This window comes from Lithobates pipiens, unplaced genomic scaffold, assembly GCF_037356315.1.
Source record: "Lithobates pipiens isolate NorthernLeopardFrog02 unplaced genomic scaffold, aLitPip1_a1.2 Scaffold_28, whole genome shotgun sequence".
Classification (NCBI taxonomy): Eukaryota; Metazoa; Chordata; class Amphibia; order Anura; family Ranidae; genus Lithobates; species Lithobates pipiens.
The window spans coordinates 180,444,886-180,464,284 of record NW_027507789.1 but is presented as its reverse complement, the minus strand read 5'-3'; the positions used below and the strand labels follow the sequence as shown (position 1 = coordinate 180,464,284).

Sequence of the window (19,399 nt, the reverse complement as noted above, 5' to 3'; positions counted from 1 at the left end):
TGTGTGAACATTTTGGCCTCAGTGCTGCCCAACACTGGGCCTCCATGAGTGCCAGCCTCAGTTGGCCTCATAAGTGGCATGGTCCTGACTTTTCTTAACAGCTGTGAAGAATGTGACACAGGAATTACATGGAGCTAGTGAGAGCTCCCTCTAATGGCTAACCAACACATCTCTGTATTTAATACAATAAAAAAAAATAAGGGAGAGCAAGCTTGTATAAATGTGAACATTTGGGGGAAAAGGACAGACAGAAAGAAAAACTGGCAGGGGTCTGAACCATTTCTTACCTTACCAAAAATGTTTTTATTTTTAAAATATTAGTAAATATTAGTAAAATATTAGACTAATAACTAATAATATTAGAATAATAAAAATGTGCAGTCACGAAGTCACCAAACTTTCAATATTTTTAATTAGACCATTGTATGTGTGATTCCGTCTAATAATGAGTGTCAGAGGAATGCTGGGAGTGAGTAGGGAGTAAAAATTCACCAAGACAGACACAGAAAATCAGGTTTATGCTTTTATTTTTCCCAATCATATATTGCATTTGTTTCCATATCAGCATTGTCATTTGCCAAGACTACAAAAAAAAACAGGAAAACAGGAAATCAGACATATTCTTTAGGGATTGTTTTAAATATATGAAGCTGTTTTACATATGCTGTATCAATAGTAAGTTGTTCTGGTCTGTTCATTTTACCTGTCCCCAAAGCAACCAATTGGATTTCATGCTTAAAGTGGTAATAAACACAAAAAGCAAACATTTGTTATATTGCAGTTTGTGAATTCTTAGATGTGATGGCTGCAATCGTTTTCTTTTTTAGGCTGGTGATCTGGTGATCCATCCAGCAAGTCTGCTTTTCAAAAGCACAAGCTCTCCAGCAGAGCATATCAGTTTACATGGATGAGACAAACCATTTACCACTGGCAGATGTGTATAAAACGATCAGCTGTTATTTATTCATGTAAAACCTGGAAAAAAAAAACTGTTTGCTGTAACTGATTTTAGAAGAAATTTAGATGGGATTTTTTAGGCATCAAAACCAACAAATTTATAAAATATTTTCACTTTATTGATACAAGGTAGTAAAAACAGAGATATATCAAACGATACAACATTTTGTTAAAAGCAGACCACAAATGTTGTAGTCATATAACATTTACAATCATTGTTTGTATTGAACAAAGGGGCCCAGTGTGTTTCAACTCAGAGTCTTCGTCAGGGGCCAAACAACATGTTGATTTCTAAAATACAAACATACATAATGAAATATGCAGAATTTTTGAAGGAGTGCTTTAGTCTCATTTATTTCTATTATTTTCATGATTCTACATATCACAATTTGTTTCATGTAAATTGTGCATACATTCTGTACATTTCATTATTTATGTTTGTAGTTTAGAAATCAACATGTTGTCTGTGCCCTGATGAAGACTCTCTGAGCTGAAGCACGTCGCAAAGCACCCCTTTGTCCAATACTAACAACGGTTGTAAATGTTTTATGACCAAAAAATTTGTTGTCTGTTTTTAACAAGATGTTGTATTGTTTGATATATCTCTGATTTTACTGTCTTGTAATAATAAAGTGAAAGTATTTTATAAATTTGTTGGTTTTGAGGCCTAAAAATGCCATCCATATTTATTCTAAAATCTATTACAAAATTAGGGATGTGGTGCCACCTTTCCAAACTTAGCATAAGCTTTAGTGGTTGTTTGCGGTAACTGATTATAAAGTGTGAGCCGGAGTTTGTATTCAGTTTGTTAGTGTATCTAAATCTGCTAATACTTTCAACACTCCTCTCCCCCACAGACTGACAATGCTGCTGTCTGCTGTGGCTCCTGTGCTCCTTCATCCAGAGATGTGTCTCAGTAATACAGGAGGTGTGTTACTGGACACTTTACCAGGTGAAAACACAGGGGAAAAAAGCCAAAGAAAACTGATGCAGCCATCACATCCAGTACTGGGACAAGGGCAGCCAGTGCCCAGGGAAAATATGCAGGTTTTTTTCTTTTCTTTTCTTTTTTTTTTTTGGGGGGGGGGGGGGGGATTTACAACCCCTTTAACCGCTTGCTGACCAGCCGCCATCATTATACTGCGGCAGGTTGGCACTGCTACGTGAATCGCCGTAGGTGCGACCCTGGAGCCGATGCGCGTGGCCAGTGACCCGCGATTGCTCCTCAGAGAGCCAGAACGGGGATCTGTCTGTGTAAACAAACAGATCCCAGTTCTGTCAGAGTAGTAGAGAGAGATCTGCTGTTCCTAGTGATCAGGAACAGCGATCTCTCTGTCAGTCCCATCCCCCCATAGTTAGAAACACCGCCCAAGGAACACTTAACCCCTTGATTGCCCCTAGTGTTAACCCCTTCCCTGCTAGTGACATTTATACAGTAATCATTGGCTATTTTTAGCTCTGATCGCTGTATAATGTTATTGGTCCCAAAAAAGTATCAGAAGTGTCCGATTTGTCTGCCGCAATATCACAGTCCCGCTATTACTAGTAAAAAAAGATAAAAATTACCGTATTTGCCGGCGTATAAGACGACTGGGCATATAAGACGACCCCCTATTTTTCAAGTGAAAACATAGGTTTTGGGCAATACTCGTGGTATAAGACTACCCCCCTTCTGAGGCAACACCATTTAAAAAAAACATTAGAACGATCAAAAAATGCAAAGCAAGAATGCCAACTACTCATCCGCCATGCTGTGTTATGTCATAATGTAAATCAAACAATAATAACACAAACAGATCTATTGAATGTGACAACTCTGGAAAGTGGAATTTTTCACTAACCAAACCTATACCACTTTTGGGTTACATTCTATGGGAATTGTCCACCAAAATGCATTTACTAACCCCCCTGTCATATGTCCCAGATTTACCTGTCCCTCTTGGGTGCCTGAGACCTCAAAGGCAAATAGCAGGATGTATAGTAGTAGGAGATCAGTGAATGGATTTACCCAGGGAAGTATGGTGAGCGGTGTATTATTTTAATGAATAAAACGCCTGCTTGGATTGGCAGAGGCTGTAGCATCATCAGCCCTTGCCTCTCTCTCTCTCAAAGCCAATCCGAGCAGGCTACTCTATGTAGCCTGCTCGGATTGGCAGAGGTTGTTACTCCAATCCAAGCAGGCTCTGTATTCATTAATAGAATACATCGCTCGCCAGGATTGGCTCAACGGCGTATACTGTTTGTTGCTGAAGCCACATACAGTATTAGCAGACATTTGGGGGCTGACATCCATCGGGCAGCATCGTATACCTGTATACCCGGCGTATAAGACGACCCCCAATTTTTGGGCATTTTTTTTAAGTGTAAAAGGTAGTCTTACACGCCAGCAAATACAGTATAATAAAAATGCCATAAATACATCCCCTATTTTGTAGACTCTATAAATTGTCCGTTAAAGTGACGCTGTACCGTATCGCAAAAAAAGGCCTGGTCATTAAGGGGGCAAATCCTTCCGGTCCTTGAGTTGAAGCAATTGTAAATCATCCCCTTGTAAATCCATTCAGTTTAAAATAGAATTGAAAGACAAAACACTCCCTCTGTTTTCAGATTGGGGAGGATAAACAGCAGTACACTAAGCTTCCTAGTGAATGGCTGTGGGCTGCGGCATATCAGGATAAGTCTGATCATTGGAGGAAAGCAGGCTGAGTTCCCAGCACAGCTAGAAAACTGACCACGTTGTGTTCTCCTGCTTAGTGTGGTCAACTTATTTTAAAAGAAAGCAAAGGGACTGGCAGGAATACCATGGATTTCACATAAAGGAAGCAATACAAAGAGAACAGGATACTTTTACTTTCTTATACAAGTACATGGCACAGCAGGCACATATAAGGAATATGAAGTGTCGGTGAAACAAATGCTATAATGGTTACGTATTACATATACTGTATACCTGTAAGGAAACACAGAGATTAAACTGTGAATTGCCAGTTTATGTTTGGTATATTCCACCTGGCATCCCCCAATCTGCATAATTCAACTAACCAGTTCCAATGGTAACTGGCTCTAGCCACCCCCTTCAACTTTACTATTGGCCCATTGCATGCCAATTTATATTCTTGCATCACAGCAAATCAGTGTCGCTGCAAATAGAACTCCTTCCAAAAATGCTCATTACCTGCCAGTCGTACAGATTAGGATCCCTGGCCAATATAAGGCAGGAATGGCAGCCAGGCAACTAGGATTGCTCAGGAGGAGGCCAGCAATGGCAGTCCACATTAGCGATTTCATTTCAAGTGATTTTCAGCCTGCAGTTAATTCACATTTATACGCTTGTATGAGCTCTTCTGCAGCTTTTAGTAAATGCAATCTTTTCTATTACTTGCCTAATTATATGCTTTTAGGCTATGTATTTATATATTCAAGCAGATGTTACAGGGTTTGTTGTTTGGGGATGGGACACAAAGCTGCTCTGCAGTCAGCAGAATCCTGGGGAGAAGACACAGCACGGGGCAATGGAAATAAACAATTGTGTCTCTACATAGAAATTAGTAGCGGAAAACAGGAAACTCAAATGGAAGGCATGGTGTTTAGTTAAAATGGAACATACACGTAATCTGACAAAGAGACCCTCAGATGCTAAATCAATAATAACATATATGATGCAGTCCGTCAGTAGCATTATTATAGCAGTTTCTATTTTTTGAGTTTTATTACCTGTTGCTCCTGGCAGTAAATTCATTATTTTCCACTTCCTGCAACAGGGTGACCACACTGTTTGTTGTGCAGTGAAATATCAGCATTGTCGCCCTTACATGGACATGTAGCTTTAAAAGCAACCAACAAAATAAAGCCCGCCTTCAGCTAACAACACTTTTTAAGCAGTTACAGTGACAGGTTTAAAGTCTAAACTTAAGGTTTAGGTGGAGGGGGTATGCAGGTGGGTAGATAGGTGGTGAGCGGACACAGTGTAGGAGAGAGATGGGTGGTAAGTGGACACAGTGTAGGAAAGAGATAGGCAGTAAGTGGACACAGTGTAGGTGAGAGATGGGCGGTGAGTAAACACAGTGGTGATTGAGGGGGAAATAGGTGGTGAGTGAACACAATGGAGGTGAGAGATGGCCAGTAAGTGGACAAAGTGAAGATAGAGAGGGGAGATAGCTGTTGAATGAACAAAGTGAAGGTAGAGGGAGGAGATAGGTGGTGACTAGACAAGTGCAGGTGGAGGGGGTAGATAGGTGGTGAGTGGACACAGTGGAGGTGGAGGCGGGAGATAGGTGGAGAGTGGACACAGTGGAGGTGGAGGTGAGAGATAAGTGGTGGGTGAACACAGTAAAAGTGGGGGGAATAAACAGCTGATGTATGAATACAGTAGAGTAGTACGTTTGGTGGTGAGTGGATACAGAGGGGTGAAAGGGGAAATGGTTAAGTGAATATGGTGGAGGTGGAAGGAGAAGATGGGTGGTGAGTGGACACAGTAAAGGTGAGAGATGGGTGGTGTGTTGGTATGGTGGAGGTGGAGAGGGAATATGAATGGTGAGTGGACACAGTTAAGATGGAGGAGTGAAATGGATGGTGAGTGGACACAGTGGAAATGGAGAGGGCGAGATGGGTAGCAAATGGACACCGTGGAGGTGGAGAGGTGAGATGGATGGTGAGTGGACACAGCGGAGATGGAGGGAGAAGATGGGTGGTGAGTGGACACAGTGGAGCTGGAGAGACGAGATGGATGGTGAGTGGACACAGTGGAGGTGGACGGGGAAGGTGGGAGGTGAGTGGACACAGTGTAGATGAGAGATGGGTGGTGAGTGGACACAGCGGAGATGGAGGGAGGAGATGGGTGGTGAGTAGACACAGTGGAGGTGGAGAGCTGAGATGGGTGGTGAGTGGACACAGTGGAGGTGGAGAGACGAGATGGATGGTGAGTGGACACAGTGGAGGTGGATGGGGAAGGTGGGAGGTGAGTGGACACAGTGTAGATGAGAGATGGGTGGTGAGTGAACACAGTGGAGATGGAGGGGGGAAATAGGTGGTGAGTGGACACAATGGAGGTGAGAGATGGGCAATGAGTGGACAAAGTGAAGATAGAGAGGGGGGATAGATGTTGAATGAACAAAGTGAAGGTAGAGGGAGGAGATAGGTGGTGACTGGACAAGTGCAGGTGGAGGGGGTAGTTAGGTGGTGAGTAGACACAGTGGAGGTGGAGATGGGAGATAGGTGGAGAGTGGACATGGTGGAGGTGGGAGATAAGTGGTGGGTGAACACAGTAAAAATGGGGGGAATAAACAGCTGGTGTATGGATACAGTAGAATAGTAAGTTTGTTGGTGAGTGGATACAGAGGGGTGAAAGGGGAAATGGTTAAGTGAATATGGCGGAGGTGGAAGGAGAAGATGGGTGGTGAGTGGACACAGTAAAGGTGAGAAATGGATGGTCTGAATATAGTGGAGGGGGAGATGGGTGTTGAGTGGACACAGTTAAGATGGAGAGGGAGAGTTGGGTGGCAAGTGGACACCGTGGAGGTGGAGAGGTGTGATGGATGGTGAGTGGACACAGCGGAGATGGAGGGAGGAGATTGGTGGTGAGTGGACACAGTGGAGAGCTGAGATGGATGGTGAGTGGACACAGTGGAGGTGGAAGGGGAAGGTGGGTGGTGAGTGGACACAGTGGAGGTGGAGGTGGAGGTGGGAGATAGGTGGAGAGTGGACACGGTGGAGGTGGGAGATAAGTGGTGGGTGAACACAGTAAAAGTGGGGGGAATAAACAGCTGGTGTATGAATACAGTAGAATAGTAAGTTTGTTGGTGAGTGGATACAAAGGGGTGAAAGGGGAAATGGTTAAGTGAATATGGTGGAGGAGGAAGGAGAAGATGGGTGGTGAGTGGACACAGTAAAGGTGAGAAATGGATTGTGTGTAGATGTAGTGGGACACAGTGAAGATAGAGAGGGTGAGATGGGTGGCGAGTGGACACTGTGGAGGTGGAGAGGTGAGATGGGTGGTGAGTGGACACAGTGGAGGTGGAGGGGGAAGGTGGGAGGTGAGTGGACACAGGGAGGTGGAGGTGGGAGGTAAGTAGACAGTGGAGGTGGAGGGGGAAGGTGGGAGGTGAGTGGACACAGTGGAGGTGGAGGTGGGAGGTGAGTAGACACAGTGGAGGTGGAGGGGGGAGATGGGAAGTGAGTGGACACAGCAGAAGTGGGGATGGGGACGAAATGGGTGGTGAGTTGACACAATGAAGATGGAGGGCATAAATAGGTAGTGAGTGAACATAGTGGAGGTGAAAGATGGGTGGTAAATGGAAACAATAGATGTGAAGGGGAGAGATGGGTGGATGGTGGACACAATGGGCGTGGAGGGGAGAGATAGGTGGTGGGTGGACTCAGTGAAGGTAAGAGATGGGTGGTGGGTGGACACAATGGATGTGGAGGTGAGAGATGGGTGGAGAGTGGACTCAGTAGAGGTAAGAGATGGGTAGATACAATGGATGTGTAAGTGAGAGATGGGTGATGGGTGGATGCAGTGGATATGGAGGGGAGAGATAGGTGGTTAGTGGACACTGTGGAGGTGGAGGGGAGAGATGGTTGGTGAGTGCATATAGCAGAGGGGAATTACAAGACCTGTCAATGTTCCCTTTAATTTGCATACATAACTTACTGTGATTGTCCTAATATAATCTTATCAAAATGTGTTCATGTTTTAAGAACATTGCCAATATTTCAAGTTTTAATTAAACATCTATAGGGCAACCATAGTTACTCCTTATATATGCAGGCAGTGCTTTATAGTGACTGTGCTTTACTACTGCATACCTTTACAGAAAGCATATCAGTCCCTACTCCCTAAAGCCTATAATCAGTTGTTCCCAGGCAGTTATATGCATACTGAGACAAATTTGAGTAGAAGCCAATTAGTATACAGCCATTTGGATTTCGAGATGAAACCCACCCAAATACTGTAAATATAGTCAATGTCAGCAACCAGCTCTCTCCTTTCTTAGAATTAAATGTAGGAACCCAATTCTGCAATTCAAGCATGCCCGCAACTAGAATAAAAGTACTTCCCTGAGAGCCTTATCCTTATTGATCTTATTTCAACAGGGATTGAAACGCAATCATAAGTGGGTGGGTAATTACTAAAATGAATATCTATACATCAAAATAGGTATCATCATGTAAATATAAAAACAACGCACAAGTAAAAATGGAAAAGCCACTTTAAAGATTGCTTTTAAAAATACAGCAACTGTATTCCTATTTGGATTTTATCAAGCAACCCCATATGCCTATTATACTGCATATTAATATTATTATTTTTACTATTATTATGCAATTTCACAGAATATCTTTAAATTGTTAAAGAAAAACCTGTACTGACAGCAATATGCAGGCTGCCATCACTAACTGCCACTTCAAATGCTAGCTGCCTGGCTATCAGGCTGATTCTGTGCCTTCAAAGCTTCTTGATTTGCAGCCCTTGAACAAGTATGCAGATAACGAGTTCTGACTTCATTGGTTGCATCAAATTATTAACTCCAAGCAATGTAAGAAAGAGATAGCCATGCAACTGGCATCTTCAGAAAGAGGTTAGTAATGCCAGCCCCTATGCATCTACTTGTTTTTTTTCTTTTTGATTTTTCGCTTGTATTTATCTATATATTGAATATGTAAGTGTGTATATATATATATATATATATATATATATATATATATATATATATATATATATATATATATACACACGTATAATCTATAAATATATTTATTATGAGAACACATTTAACATACCAATCAACAGACATCAGTCAGACAAACATTTACATATCATTACAGATAGGACATTATGATATACAAGCTCTCTCTTTAATCTAGTATTTCTCTAGTACCATGGTTAAATACATGCCATCTCTTAAACAACCTGAAATAAATTGGTTGCAGTGGGATAATAGAGCGCTTCATTCTCTTGGCACTGTCTTACTAGATCAGCCAGTATGTTCTTCCAATGTCCACCCATGCACTGATCTGTGTCCAGCATCTTGCCTGGTTGTCCATGGGTCCCTCGTTGTGATGGAGCTCTTGGCTGGACCGGACTCTTACTACCTCTCTTCCTGGTGGCATTCTTATTATTCTCCTTTGTCTGGGTCATTCCATCTCTTTGCTCAGTTTGCTTGTATATAAACTATATACTAAATTCCTTATGCATAGGATCCAGCTTTCTGTAGTCCTCTGTAGCTCTAGTCTGTGCACATCTGAAGCCTTCCCTTTAATCCTCCTATATAGGGACCCCCTTCTGTGCCCCTTTTCTGTACCCCCCGTCATATACTTCCTGTTACTCTTACTCTCGCCTCCTGTTTCGGTTTGTTTATCCCATTCCTTCCCTTGTCCTTTTCTCAGCCTCGCTAATGTCTCATGATCTGTAGAACTTTTTCCTTCTAAGTCTATGTGTATTTTACCATTGCTGTCATCTAAACAGAACCCAACTTGCCCTATCCTCGTCATGGATCATACAGACTCCGTACTGGTCTGTGTGGCTTGTGAAAATATAAAGTCTACTAATATTAATTGTGTAACTCACCCGTCCCCGAACTCTGTGTAAACACCTCTTATATCCCATGTTTGTGAGTTTACGTAAACTTTGTTGGAATTATTGCAGACCCTGTTTGAGTGTATGTTGGTGTAAAGTCTTTGCATAATTTGTATCTACGGTTATCGTGGGTACTGTAAATTGTTGAAGTGTATGCTGATACTTTTTTGGAGTGTGTGCAGAACCTATAGTGGATCTGATAAATACAGTAAATACAGACTAAGTATATGATGAAGTGTAGACCCTGTTACATTGAATGCCGATGTGTAGACAGCGTGCTGATGTGCAGACCCAGTTAAACAGTTTTCTTATATTTAAAATTTAAAACTCAAGAGAGTGGCTTAATATATGAAGACAAAATAAAAACTGGAACACAAATCCATATGATGTTGGACAGTACATAAGGAGATTAGGATAAAGTGTCAGGTGATAAGGATGAGAGGGTAGAGTTAAGGCACTGCTCTAGAATTGCTCCATTTCAGGCATTGTTCCAGTGTGTAGACCAGCCTTCCTCAACCTTTCTACCTTAATGGACCCTTGTAATCATTTTCAGCTCCAGTTGTATTAGTGGGTTACATTAGTAGCCAGTGGGATCAATATTCCCCCCTACAGTGATGGTCAGAATGCCACCCTTATATACAGTTAAAGAGATAAATTGTGTCATGCTGCTGGCTTTGCAAGCTGCAGTTGGCCTTGGAACTATGCAGGCACCAACAAATGGGAGCTAAATCAACAACAGGTCAAGGAACTCCTAACACCATTCTGAAGGACCCCTGGCCGAGAATGGCTGGTGTACACTCTTTTAGAATATGTGGTTTGGTCTGAAACATTGGCCAATTTTAACCAACCTCCTTCATACTTCTCCATCCATAGATCTCTTTTACCCAGTTTCTCTGTCTCCCTACAGTCTCCATCATCTTTTTAGACCCCTCTCCCCCTGTGGTCTTTATTACTTCCTCTATTCCTCTTTCTCTAACCATACTGATTGCTCTATATCATCTCTCTTCTTCAAGAAACTCTACAATATCTCTGTTGGATACTGTCTCTCCAAATTCTACCCAGAGTATCCATTCTCCTTGTCTCTAAAGTTCATCCCTATATTTTTAAAGTCTCAATTTTATCTTGTCTCTAAAGGGTCTACCTTCTTCCTGCTTCTCCAGAGTCTCCCTTCTACCCATCTTCTCAAAACCTCCCTTCTCCTTGTCTCCCTAGAGCCTCTATGTCTCCATATTCTCCTTGTCTCTCCAGAACCTCTCTTCTCCTTGTCCCCCCAGAGCCTCTCTGTCTCCAGATTCTCCCTGTCTTTCCAGAACCTCTCTTCTCCTTGTCTCCCCAGAGCCTTTCTGTCTCCAGATTCTCCCTGTCTTTCCAGAACCTCTCTTCTCCTTGTCTCCCCAGAGCCTCTCTGCCTCTCCAGAACCTCTCTTCTCCTTGTCTCCCCAGAGCCCCTCTGTCTCTCCAGAACCTCTCTTCTCCTTGTCTCCCCAGAGCCTACCTGTCTCTAGAATCTCCCTGTCTCCAGGTTCTCCATATGTCTCCAGAACCTCTCTTCTCCTTGTCCTCCCAGAGCCTCTCTGTCTCCAGATTCTCCCTGTCTTTCCAGAACCTCTCTTCTCCTTGTCTCTCCAGAACCTCTCTTCTCCTTGCCTCCCTAGAGCCTCTCTGTCTCCAGATTCTCCCTGTCTCTCAAGAACCTCTCTTCTCCTTGTCTCCCCAGAGCCTCTCTGTCTCTCCAGAACCTCTCTTCTCCTTGTCTCCCCAGAGCCTACCTGTCTCTAGAATCTCCCTGTCTCCAGGTTTTCCATATGTCTCCAGAACCTCTCTTCTCCTTGTCCCCCCAGAGCCTCTCTGTCTCCAGATTCTCCCTGTCTTTCCAGAACCTCTATTCTCCTTGTCTCCCCAGAGCCTCTCTGTCTCTCCAGAACCTCTCTTCTCCTTGCCTCCCTAGAGCCTCTCTGTCTCCAGATTCTCCCTGCCTCTCAAGAACCTCTCTTCTCCTTGTCTCCCTAGAGCCTCTCTGTCTCTCCAGAACCTCTCTTCTCCTTGCCTCCCTAGAGCCTCTCTGTCTCCAGATTCTCCCTGTCTCTCCAGAACCTCTCTTCCCCTTGTCTCCCCAAAGCCTCTTTGTCTCCAGATTCTCCCTGTCCATCCAGAACCTCTCTTCTCCTTGTCTCCCCAGAACTCCTCTGTCTCTCCAGAACCTCTCCTCTCCTTGTCACTCCAGAACCTCTCTTCTCCTTGTCTCCCCAGAGCCTCTCTGTCTCCAGATTCTCCCTGTTTCTCCAGAAACTCTTTTCTCCTTGTCTCCCCAGAGCCTCTCTGTCTCCAGATTCATCCTGTTTCTCCAGAACCTCTGTTGTCCTTGTCTCCCCAAAGCCTCTCTGTCTCCAGATTCTCCCTGTTTCTCTATATTCTCCCTGTCTCTCCAGAGCCTCTCTTCTCCTTGTCTCCCTAGAGCCTCTCTGTCTCCAGATTCTCACTGTCTCTCCAGAACCTCAGTTCTCCTTTTCTCCCCAGAGCTTCTCTGTCTCCAGATTTCTACTTTCTCTCCAGAGCCTCTCTTCTTCTTGTCTCCCTAGAGCCTCTCTGTCTCCAGATTCTCCCTGTCTCTCCAGAACCCCTTTTTTCATTGTCTCCCCAGAGCCCCTCTGTCTCCAAATTCTCACTGTCTCTCCAGAACCTCACTTTTCCTTTTCTCCCCAGAGCTTCTCTGTCTCCAGATTTCCACTGTCTCTCCAGAACCTCCCTTCTTCTTGTCTCTCCAGAACTTCTCTGTCTCCAGGTTCTCCCTGTCTCTCCAGAACCTCCCTTCTCCCTGTCTTCCCAGAGACTCTCTGTCTCTCCAGAACCTCTCTTCTCCTTGCCTCTCTAGAGCCTCTTTGTCTCCAGATTCTCCCTGTGTCTCCAGAACCTCTATTCTCCTTGTCTCCCCAGAGCCTCTTTGTCTCCAGATTCTCCCTGTCTCTCCCGAACCTCTCTTCTCCTTGTCTTCCCAGAGCCTCTCTGTCTCTCCAGAATCTCTCCTCTCCTTGTCACTCCAGAACCTCTCCTTTCCTTTTCTCCCCAGAGCCTCTCTGTCTCCAGATTCTCCTTGTTTCTCCAGAAACTCTCTTCTACTTGTCTCCCCAAAGCCTCTCTGTCTCCAGATTCTCCCTGTCTCTCCAGATTCTCCCTGTCTCTCCAGAGCCTCTCTTCTCCTTGTCTCCCTAGAGCCTCTCTGTCTCCAGATTCTTCCTGTCTCTCCAGAACCTCTTTTCTCATTGTCTCCCCAAAGCCTCTCTGTCTCCAAATTCTCACTGTCTCTCCAGAGCCTCTCTTCTCCTTTTCTCCCCAGAGCTTCTCTGTCTCCAGATTCTCACTGTCTCTCCAGAACCTCCCTTCTTCTTGTCTCTCCAGAGCTTCTCTGTCTCCAGATTCTCCCTGTCTCTCCAGAACCTCCCTTCTTCTTGTCTCTCCAGAGCTTCTCTGTCTCCAGATTCTCCCTGTCTCTCCAGAACCTCCCTTCTTCTTGTCTCTCCAGAGCTTCTCTGTCTCCAGATTCTCCCTGTCTCTCCAGAACCTCCCTTCTTCTTGTCTCTCCAGAGCTTCTCTGTCTCCAGATTCTCCCTGTCTCTCCAGAACCTCCCTTCTTCTTGTCTCTCCAGAGCTTCTCTGTCTCCAGGTTCTCCCTGTCTCTCCAGAACCTCCCTTCTTCTTGTCTCTCCAGAGCTTCTCTGTCTCCAGATTCTCCCTGTCTCCCCAGCCTTTCGTCTTTCTTTGTCTCCTCAGAGTTCATCTTCTCACTCTCTGTGGAATTTGGCTGCTCCTCTCCTTTCCTTCACTCTTCCCAATATCTCTCTGTATCCTCTGTACTTCCTCTACAGCTTTCTGGTTATCCACTAACTATCCCTATTTTCTCCCATCTCTATGAAATGCCCCTTCACTCATCATCCTGTAGAGTTTCTCTTCCATTGAGTAGACTGCCCTTAGTCTGGTCTTTGTACTCTCCCTATCTCTGCCAAGGCCTCTCTGCCCTTCCATTCTCTACCTCTACAACATCGTGTTTCCTACCTCTCATGGTTAATTCATATTCTTAGCCTATCTCTTGCTCTTTACTTGCCTATCTGTGTTTCTCTCCCACCCTCTCTCACAAATCTTCCTGTTTATTTAACAGCAGGGTTTTCTCAATAGACTCACACAATGTGTCCACAGTGTAGTCTTACAATAAGCATATTCATGAAGCAAACTCCATTATAAAGGTCACATATGGTGACTCTCCAACATCAACAGGCTGAAGTGAGTTCCAACTAAATGCATTGTGGGAATTCTGCTCTGTCTTTGCTTTTTTAACTCTTGCTTTACAACATAGAGTCAGCCAAACTAATGCTCACCAAGAAACACATAGCATAATCAGAAATCTTGCATACAACTAGACAATAGTCAGATATGTTAACTTGAATGTCCACCGAGTGCATAGGAAATGAGGATATGCCAGTAGAAACACTTACCAAGCTTACAAGTAGTAGTATAGTATAGTATAGTACTGTATAATATATAGGAGGTTTGAACAAAGTGAGGCTTCTGTGCCTTTCCAACACCCAGGGTGCCTTGTTAGCCTTCAGTCAGTCTGCATTAAATGCTTTCTATTATGTACCCCCCCTCCCCCCCCAAAAAAAAAAAAAAAAATTATACAGGGTTATTTACTACACCTTTTTAAAGTCCAAAGATCTACAAAATGCGGTAACCCCAGGTACAGTGTTGAAATTCATTTAACTGCAATGGGATCAATGAAAAAATGAATTCTGATTGATGCAATAGCTTAGAGCAACCACATTATACATATATTATACATATAAACCAATTAGGACAGTACAAGATGGTTGTTTTGGGATTACTACACTTGACTTGTGTTCTGTTACAAAGATCATAGAAAGTAAATACTACAAGCTGAATGACAATGACACTTTTTGTCCTTTAGCATTAAACTTTTTATGCCACCTTGATGTACAGCCTCACAATAAACATATAAGGTTGGGCAGACCTTGACAATCTTCTAATGCAGAGATCGCAAAGCTAGTTAGTTAAGCAACTTTTTGTAGCACTAGTAGTTAGGCAACACTAGAAGCTAGGCAACTCTAGTACTTGTCAACTCTAGTAATTAGGCAATGCTAGTAGTTAAAAAACGCTCGTAGTAGGCAACTCCAGAAGTTAGGCAACTCTAGTAGTTAGGCAATGCTAGTAGTTAGGCAATTCTATTAGTAGGCAACTCTAAAAGCTAGGCAGCTTCAGTAGTAAGGCAATTCTATTAGTAGTCAACTCTAGTAGTTAGGCAACACTAGTAGTAGGAAACTCTAGTAGTTAGGCAACTTGAGTAGTTAGACAATGCTAGTAGTTAGGCAATTCTATTAGTAGGCAACTTCAGTAGTTAGGCAACGCTAGTAGTTAGGCAATTCTAGCAGTAGTCAACTCTGGTAGTTAGGCAGCGCTAGTAGTAAGCAACTCTAGTAGTTAGACAAATTCAGTAGTTAGGCAACGCTAGTAGTTAGGCAACTAAACTTGCTGGCTTATTAATAAACTTCTAATTCAGAGATCCAAAAGTTAGTAAGTTGAGCAACTCTAATAGTAGGCAATGCTAGTAGTTAGGCAACTCTAGTAGTTAGGCAATGCTAGTAGTTAGGCAGTTCTAGTAGTAGGCAACTCTAGTAGTTGGGTAACTTTAGTAGTTAGGCAACGCTAGTAGTCAGGCAATTCTAATAGTAGGCAACTCTAGTAGTTGGGCGACTTCAGTAGTTAGACAATGCTAGTAATTAGGCTTATTAATAAGATTGGTAATAGTTTGATTCCTATAAAACAAAGGGTAGTAATGAGATAGTAAACTCTTAAAAATACCAAATTTCTATCTATCATCTCAATCCAGTGGCGTCAATACCTTCTGGGTCACTGACCTAGAACAAGCATACAGGTTAGAAAGTCAGAGTTAAATCACAACTCCTAATCTGCATAACTTGACCTAAGCCAACCTAAGCCAAGCCATAACTTAACCCAGCACTTGGTATTGACAAGATATTCCAAAAAAATGCCATATTTAAACCATTTTGACCAAAACCAAATTTTGCTTTGCCCCACACACCAAACAATCCAACCAGATAGATACGCTTGCAAGACAATTCTTTGCTCTAGAGGCTAGGATTAGCGACTTCCGCTAGTAAAATAAAAATGGGAGGACTTATGGCACAAAGCATTGTGGGAAAACTAGTTGGGAGTTGAGGCCTCGGTCACCAACACGATTTATGGATTCAGAAAAAATTTCCAACTCAGTGAAGAAGGACTTTAGATAATTCCAGTCAGGGATTTGACTCCATGTTCAGGGTATAGCTGGAGGCAGCCAGTGATCAAGTGGCTGAGTAGCAATGGCATGGCCAAATAAATCTATTGCAGTTGCATCCGATTCGTGCAATGGTAGAGCGATGACTTAAAAGATGCAATCCATATATCCCAGGGGTTCCTTAGGTATGAACCAGCTTAGATCCAAGAAGATTCCTACTTGTTGCTAGTTGAGATCCTCATTGTGCTGCGTACATGTAGTAACCCTGCAGGTAATGTGGACGGTGTTTCTGCATAGGCTCTTGCTGTATCCAGACAGACCATCATGCAGCCCCCTTCCTCTTCTCCCTCTGGTCCCCTTGCTGGCACTGGCTATTCGATGTTGTGAAGCCCTCATCTTCATGAGCAGACATCAGGGGAGGAGTTGAGGGTACAATGGTCCCATTATACCATGGGCTTCCCAGGAATGTGTTCAGCCACTGTCCTGCCTCATAGAATTACACCCTGCACCTCTACTCCTCTGGATGAATGGACCCTTATGTGTAGTAGTCAGGATGCTGAATATGGAGGACTGAGTGATATGTACAGCTGAGCACGTTCTAGGGATGAGTAGAATTGGGAATTTTCATCTCCCTATATTTTCGGGAGATTTTGGAGAACCTTTGCCATTTTCGAGTTTTAAATGATAGCACGAAAATGGGCCCTTATTAGCCCCAATATTTCATTTTTGTTTTGCAGAAAGTAAAAAAAAAAAGAAAAAAGAAAAGAAAAAAAGAACATAAATGTAAAGTGACAGCACACATATAATACATTACACAGTACAGGACACAGATGAACACATACCATTGTGCAGTGTACAGGTGTTACTTACCTGTGTGCAGTGCATAGGTGAGAATGTACCTTTGAAGTATACAGGTGAGCACTTACCATCGTACAGCACATAGGTGATTACTTACCATTATACACAGCTGGGCACTTACCACTGTATGGAACACAGGTGGGTACTTACATGTGTACAGTACATAGATAACCTCTGTTTAGATGGACACCTACCATCGTAAAGTATATAGGTGGACACCTACCACTCTATAGTAGCAGGCGGGTACTTACCAGTGTAGAGTACATAGATGAGCACCTATTACTGTAGAGTACACAGGTGGGCACTTTGCATTGTATAGTACTGAGATAAGTCCTTGCTGGTGGGTACCATTTTATAATATGCATTGTATAATACCATTATACAGTACACAGGTGGATGGGCACTTATCACTGTACACTACACAGGTGGGTACTTACCATTGTATAATACACAGAACTTACTATTGTATAATAAAGAGGTAGGTACATACCATCATACAATACATAGGTGGGTATATATCATTGTATAATACCCAGAAGGGCACTTACCATGGTAAATTACACAGATGGGCCCTCACCATTGTATGGTACAGAGGTAGGTACTTACCATCGTACTAAACAGATGGGTGCTCACTATTTTGTATATAACACAGGCGGGCACTCACTATTGTATAGTACAGAGGTGGGTACTTACCATCGTACAATACACACTAGGGTACTCACCATTGTACAGTGCACAGGTGTACTCTCGCAATTGTATAGTACAGAGGTGGGTACTTACCATCATATAGTACACAGTAAAATGGGGCACTTGCCATTGTATAATACAGAGGTGGGTATTCACCATTGTATAATACGCAGATGGGCAGTTACAATTATACAGTACACAGGTGGATGGGCACTTACCACCATACAATACACCGGTAGGTACTTATCAGTGTATAATACACAGAAGGGCAATTACCATCATGAATTACACAGGTGGGCACTCACCATTATATAGTAAAGGGGTGGGTACTTACCATCGTACAAAACACAGGTGGGTACTCACCGTTGTACAGTACACAGGTGTACTCCTGCCATTGTATAGTATAGAGGTTGGTACTTACCATTGTATCATACACAGATGGGCACTTACCATTGTACAGTACACAGGTGGGTACTTACCATCGTGCAATACTATGGTGGGTGCCCACTATTGTACAGTACACAGATGGGCACTTACCATTGTATAGTACAGAGGTGGGTACTTGCGTACCATTGTACAATACACTGGTGGGTACTCACCATTGTACTGTACACAGGTGGGCACTTACCATTGTATAGTACAGAGGTGGATACTTACCATTGTGCAATACACTGGTGGGTACTCACCATTGTACTATACACAGGTGGGCACTTACTATTGTATAGTATAGAGGTGAGTACTTACCATCATATAGTTCACAGTCGAATGGACACTTGCCATTGTATTTTACAGAGGTGGGTACTTACCATTGTAAAATACAAAGGTGGGTACTCACCATCGTATTCTACACAGATGGGCACTTACCATTGTATAGTACAGAGGTGGGTGCTCACCATCGTACAGTACACAGATGGGCACTTACCATTGTATAGTACAAAGGTAGGTACTTACCATCATACAGTTCACAGTCGAATGGACACTTGCCATTGTATTATACAGAGGTGGGTACTTACCATCGTACAGTACACAGGTGGGCACTTACCATTGTATAGTACAGAGGTGGGCACTTACCATCATACAATACAAAGGTGGGTACTCACCATCATAGTGTACACAGGTGGGCATTACTTATGGTGATCTTCTTGTAAATACAACACCCACTCCTCCAGACTCACATCCAGCCGCCAAGGCATTTTGATATTTTCAAAACTCCTCCCAAGAGCCAGCCCACTGCTTGCATCAGGGCTGAAGACTATGGAGAGGGGTACTGAAGCAGGGTGCTGTGATGTTTTCAGGATGTTTTGCTGGCCCCTCCTATCAGCCATCATCTGCCTGCAATGCATAGAGAAGCACAGAGACCTAGTGATGTCATCACTGGATCAAAAATAAGATATGTAAAGAAAATGGAAAGATTTATTAAATGTTAATTGGGGGGGGGGGGGGGGTAACCAGAGAAGGCAAAATGTATACAGATTAACCATTTTGATACCAAGCCTATTCTATTAGACCCCAGATCTCTCCTCTGCCCTTAAAAGCATTGGATCACACCAAGATCAGTTTGATCCGAGGCATTTCCAATAAATGCTTTCATTCGGCAAAACCAGAAGTGGAAAAATACTTGTCGCTTCCTGTTTCTTAGACCATAGTGATGGCCAGGGCTGTTCTGGTCCCTGATCATCTCTATGATCAGATGGCTTCCTGGTGGGACGGGAGAGCCCGGGAAGGTATGGAATGTGGGCCCCCTTCCCGCACCGATAAAAGTGATCCAATGGCTAATTAGCTGCTAGGATGGCTTTTACATTGAACATTCATCACTGGTCGGAAACAAAGATACCAGGATGAGGCCCATAGCTGCATCATCCCAGTATAACCATCTGAATCCCTGCTGGTACGTAAGTGGTTAAACTTAAAGCCCAACTCCGGGAAATTTTAAAATCCTTCCTAGAAGTGGGGCTGAGGCTGCACTGCAAGGGTTAACTGCTCATTTAGTCCAGGCAGAGGAGAAACACTTTTGCTTA

The 19,399-nt window shown here is 43.4% G+C and overlaps 1 protein-coding gene across 3 annotated transcripts; it reads right to left on the bottom strand.

The window, feature by feature from the left end:
* Nucleotides 1-510: 510 nt before the first annotated feature.
* Nucleotides 511-14,165, bottom strand: LOC143935873 (uncharacterized). 3 transcript variants are annotated; one of them, XM_077460023.1, is made up of 2 exons: nt 11,165-14,165; nt 511-10,952 (listed from the first exon to the last, which is right to left on the bottom strand). In XM_077460023.1, exon 2 carries the CDS (start codon nt 7,220-7,222, stop codon nt 6,314-6,316), a length of 909 nt encoding a protein of 302 aa, XP_077316149.1. In that variant the 5' UTR covers nt 7,223-10,952; nt 11,165-14,165; the 3' UTR covers nt 511-6,313. The 3 variants fall into 3 exon arrangements, with proteins under 3 accessions (XP_077316149.1, XP_077316151.1, XP_077316150.1); XM_077460025.1 differs by having other exon boundaries at nt 511-11,138; nt 11,227-14,165; XM_077460024.1 differs by having other exon boundaries at nt 511-11,226; nt 11,272-14,165.
* Between the last annotated feature and the right edge of the window lie 5,234 nt (nt 14,166-19,399).

Coding starts and splice junctions, on each gene's coding strand:
- LOC143935873 (XM_077460023.1), bottom strand. CDS start 7,222: ATGTTCACTCACTACCTATTTATGCCCTCCATCTTCATTGTGTCAACT.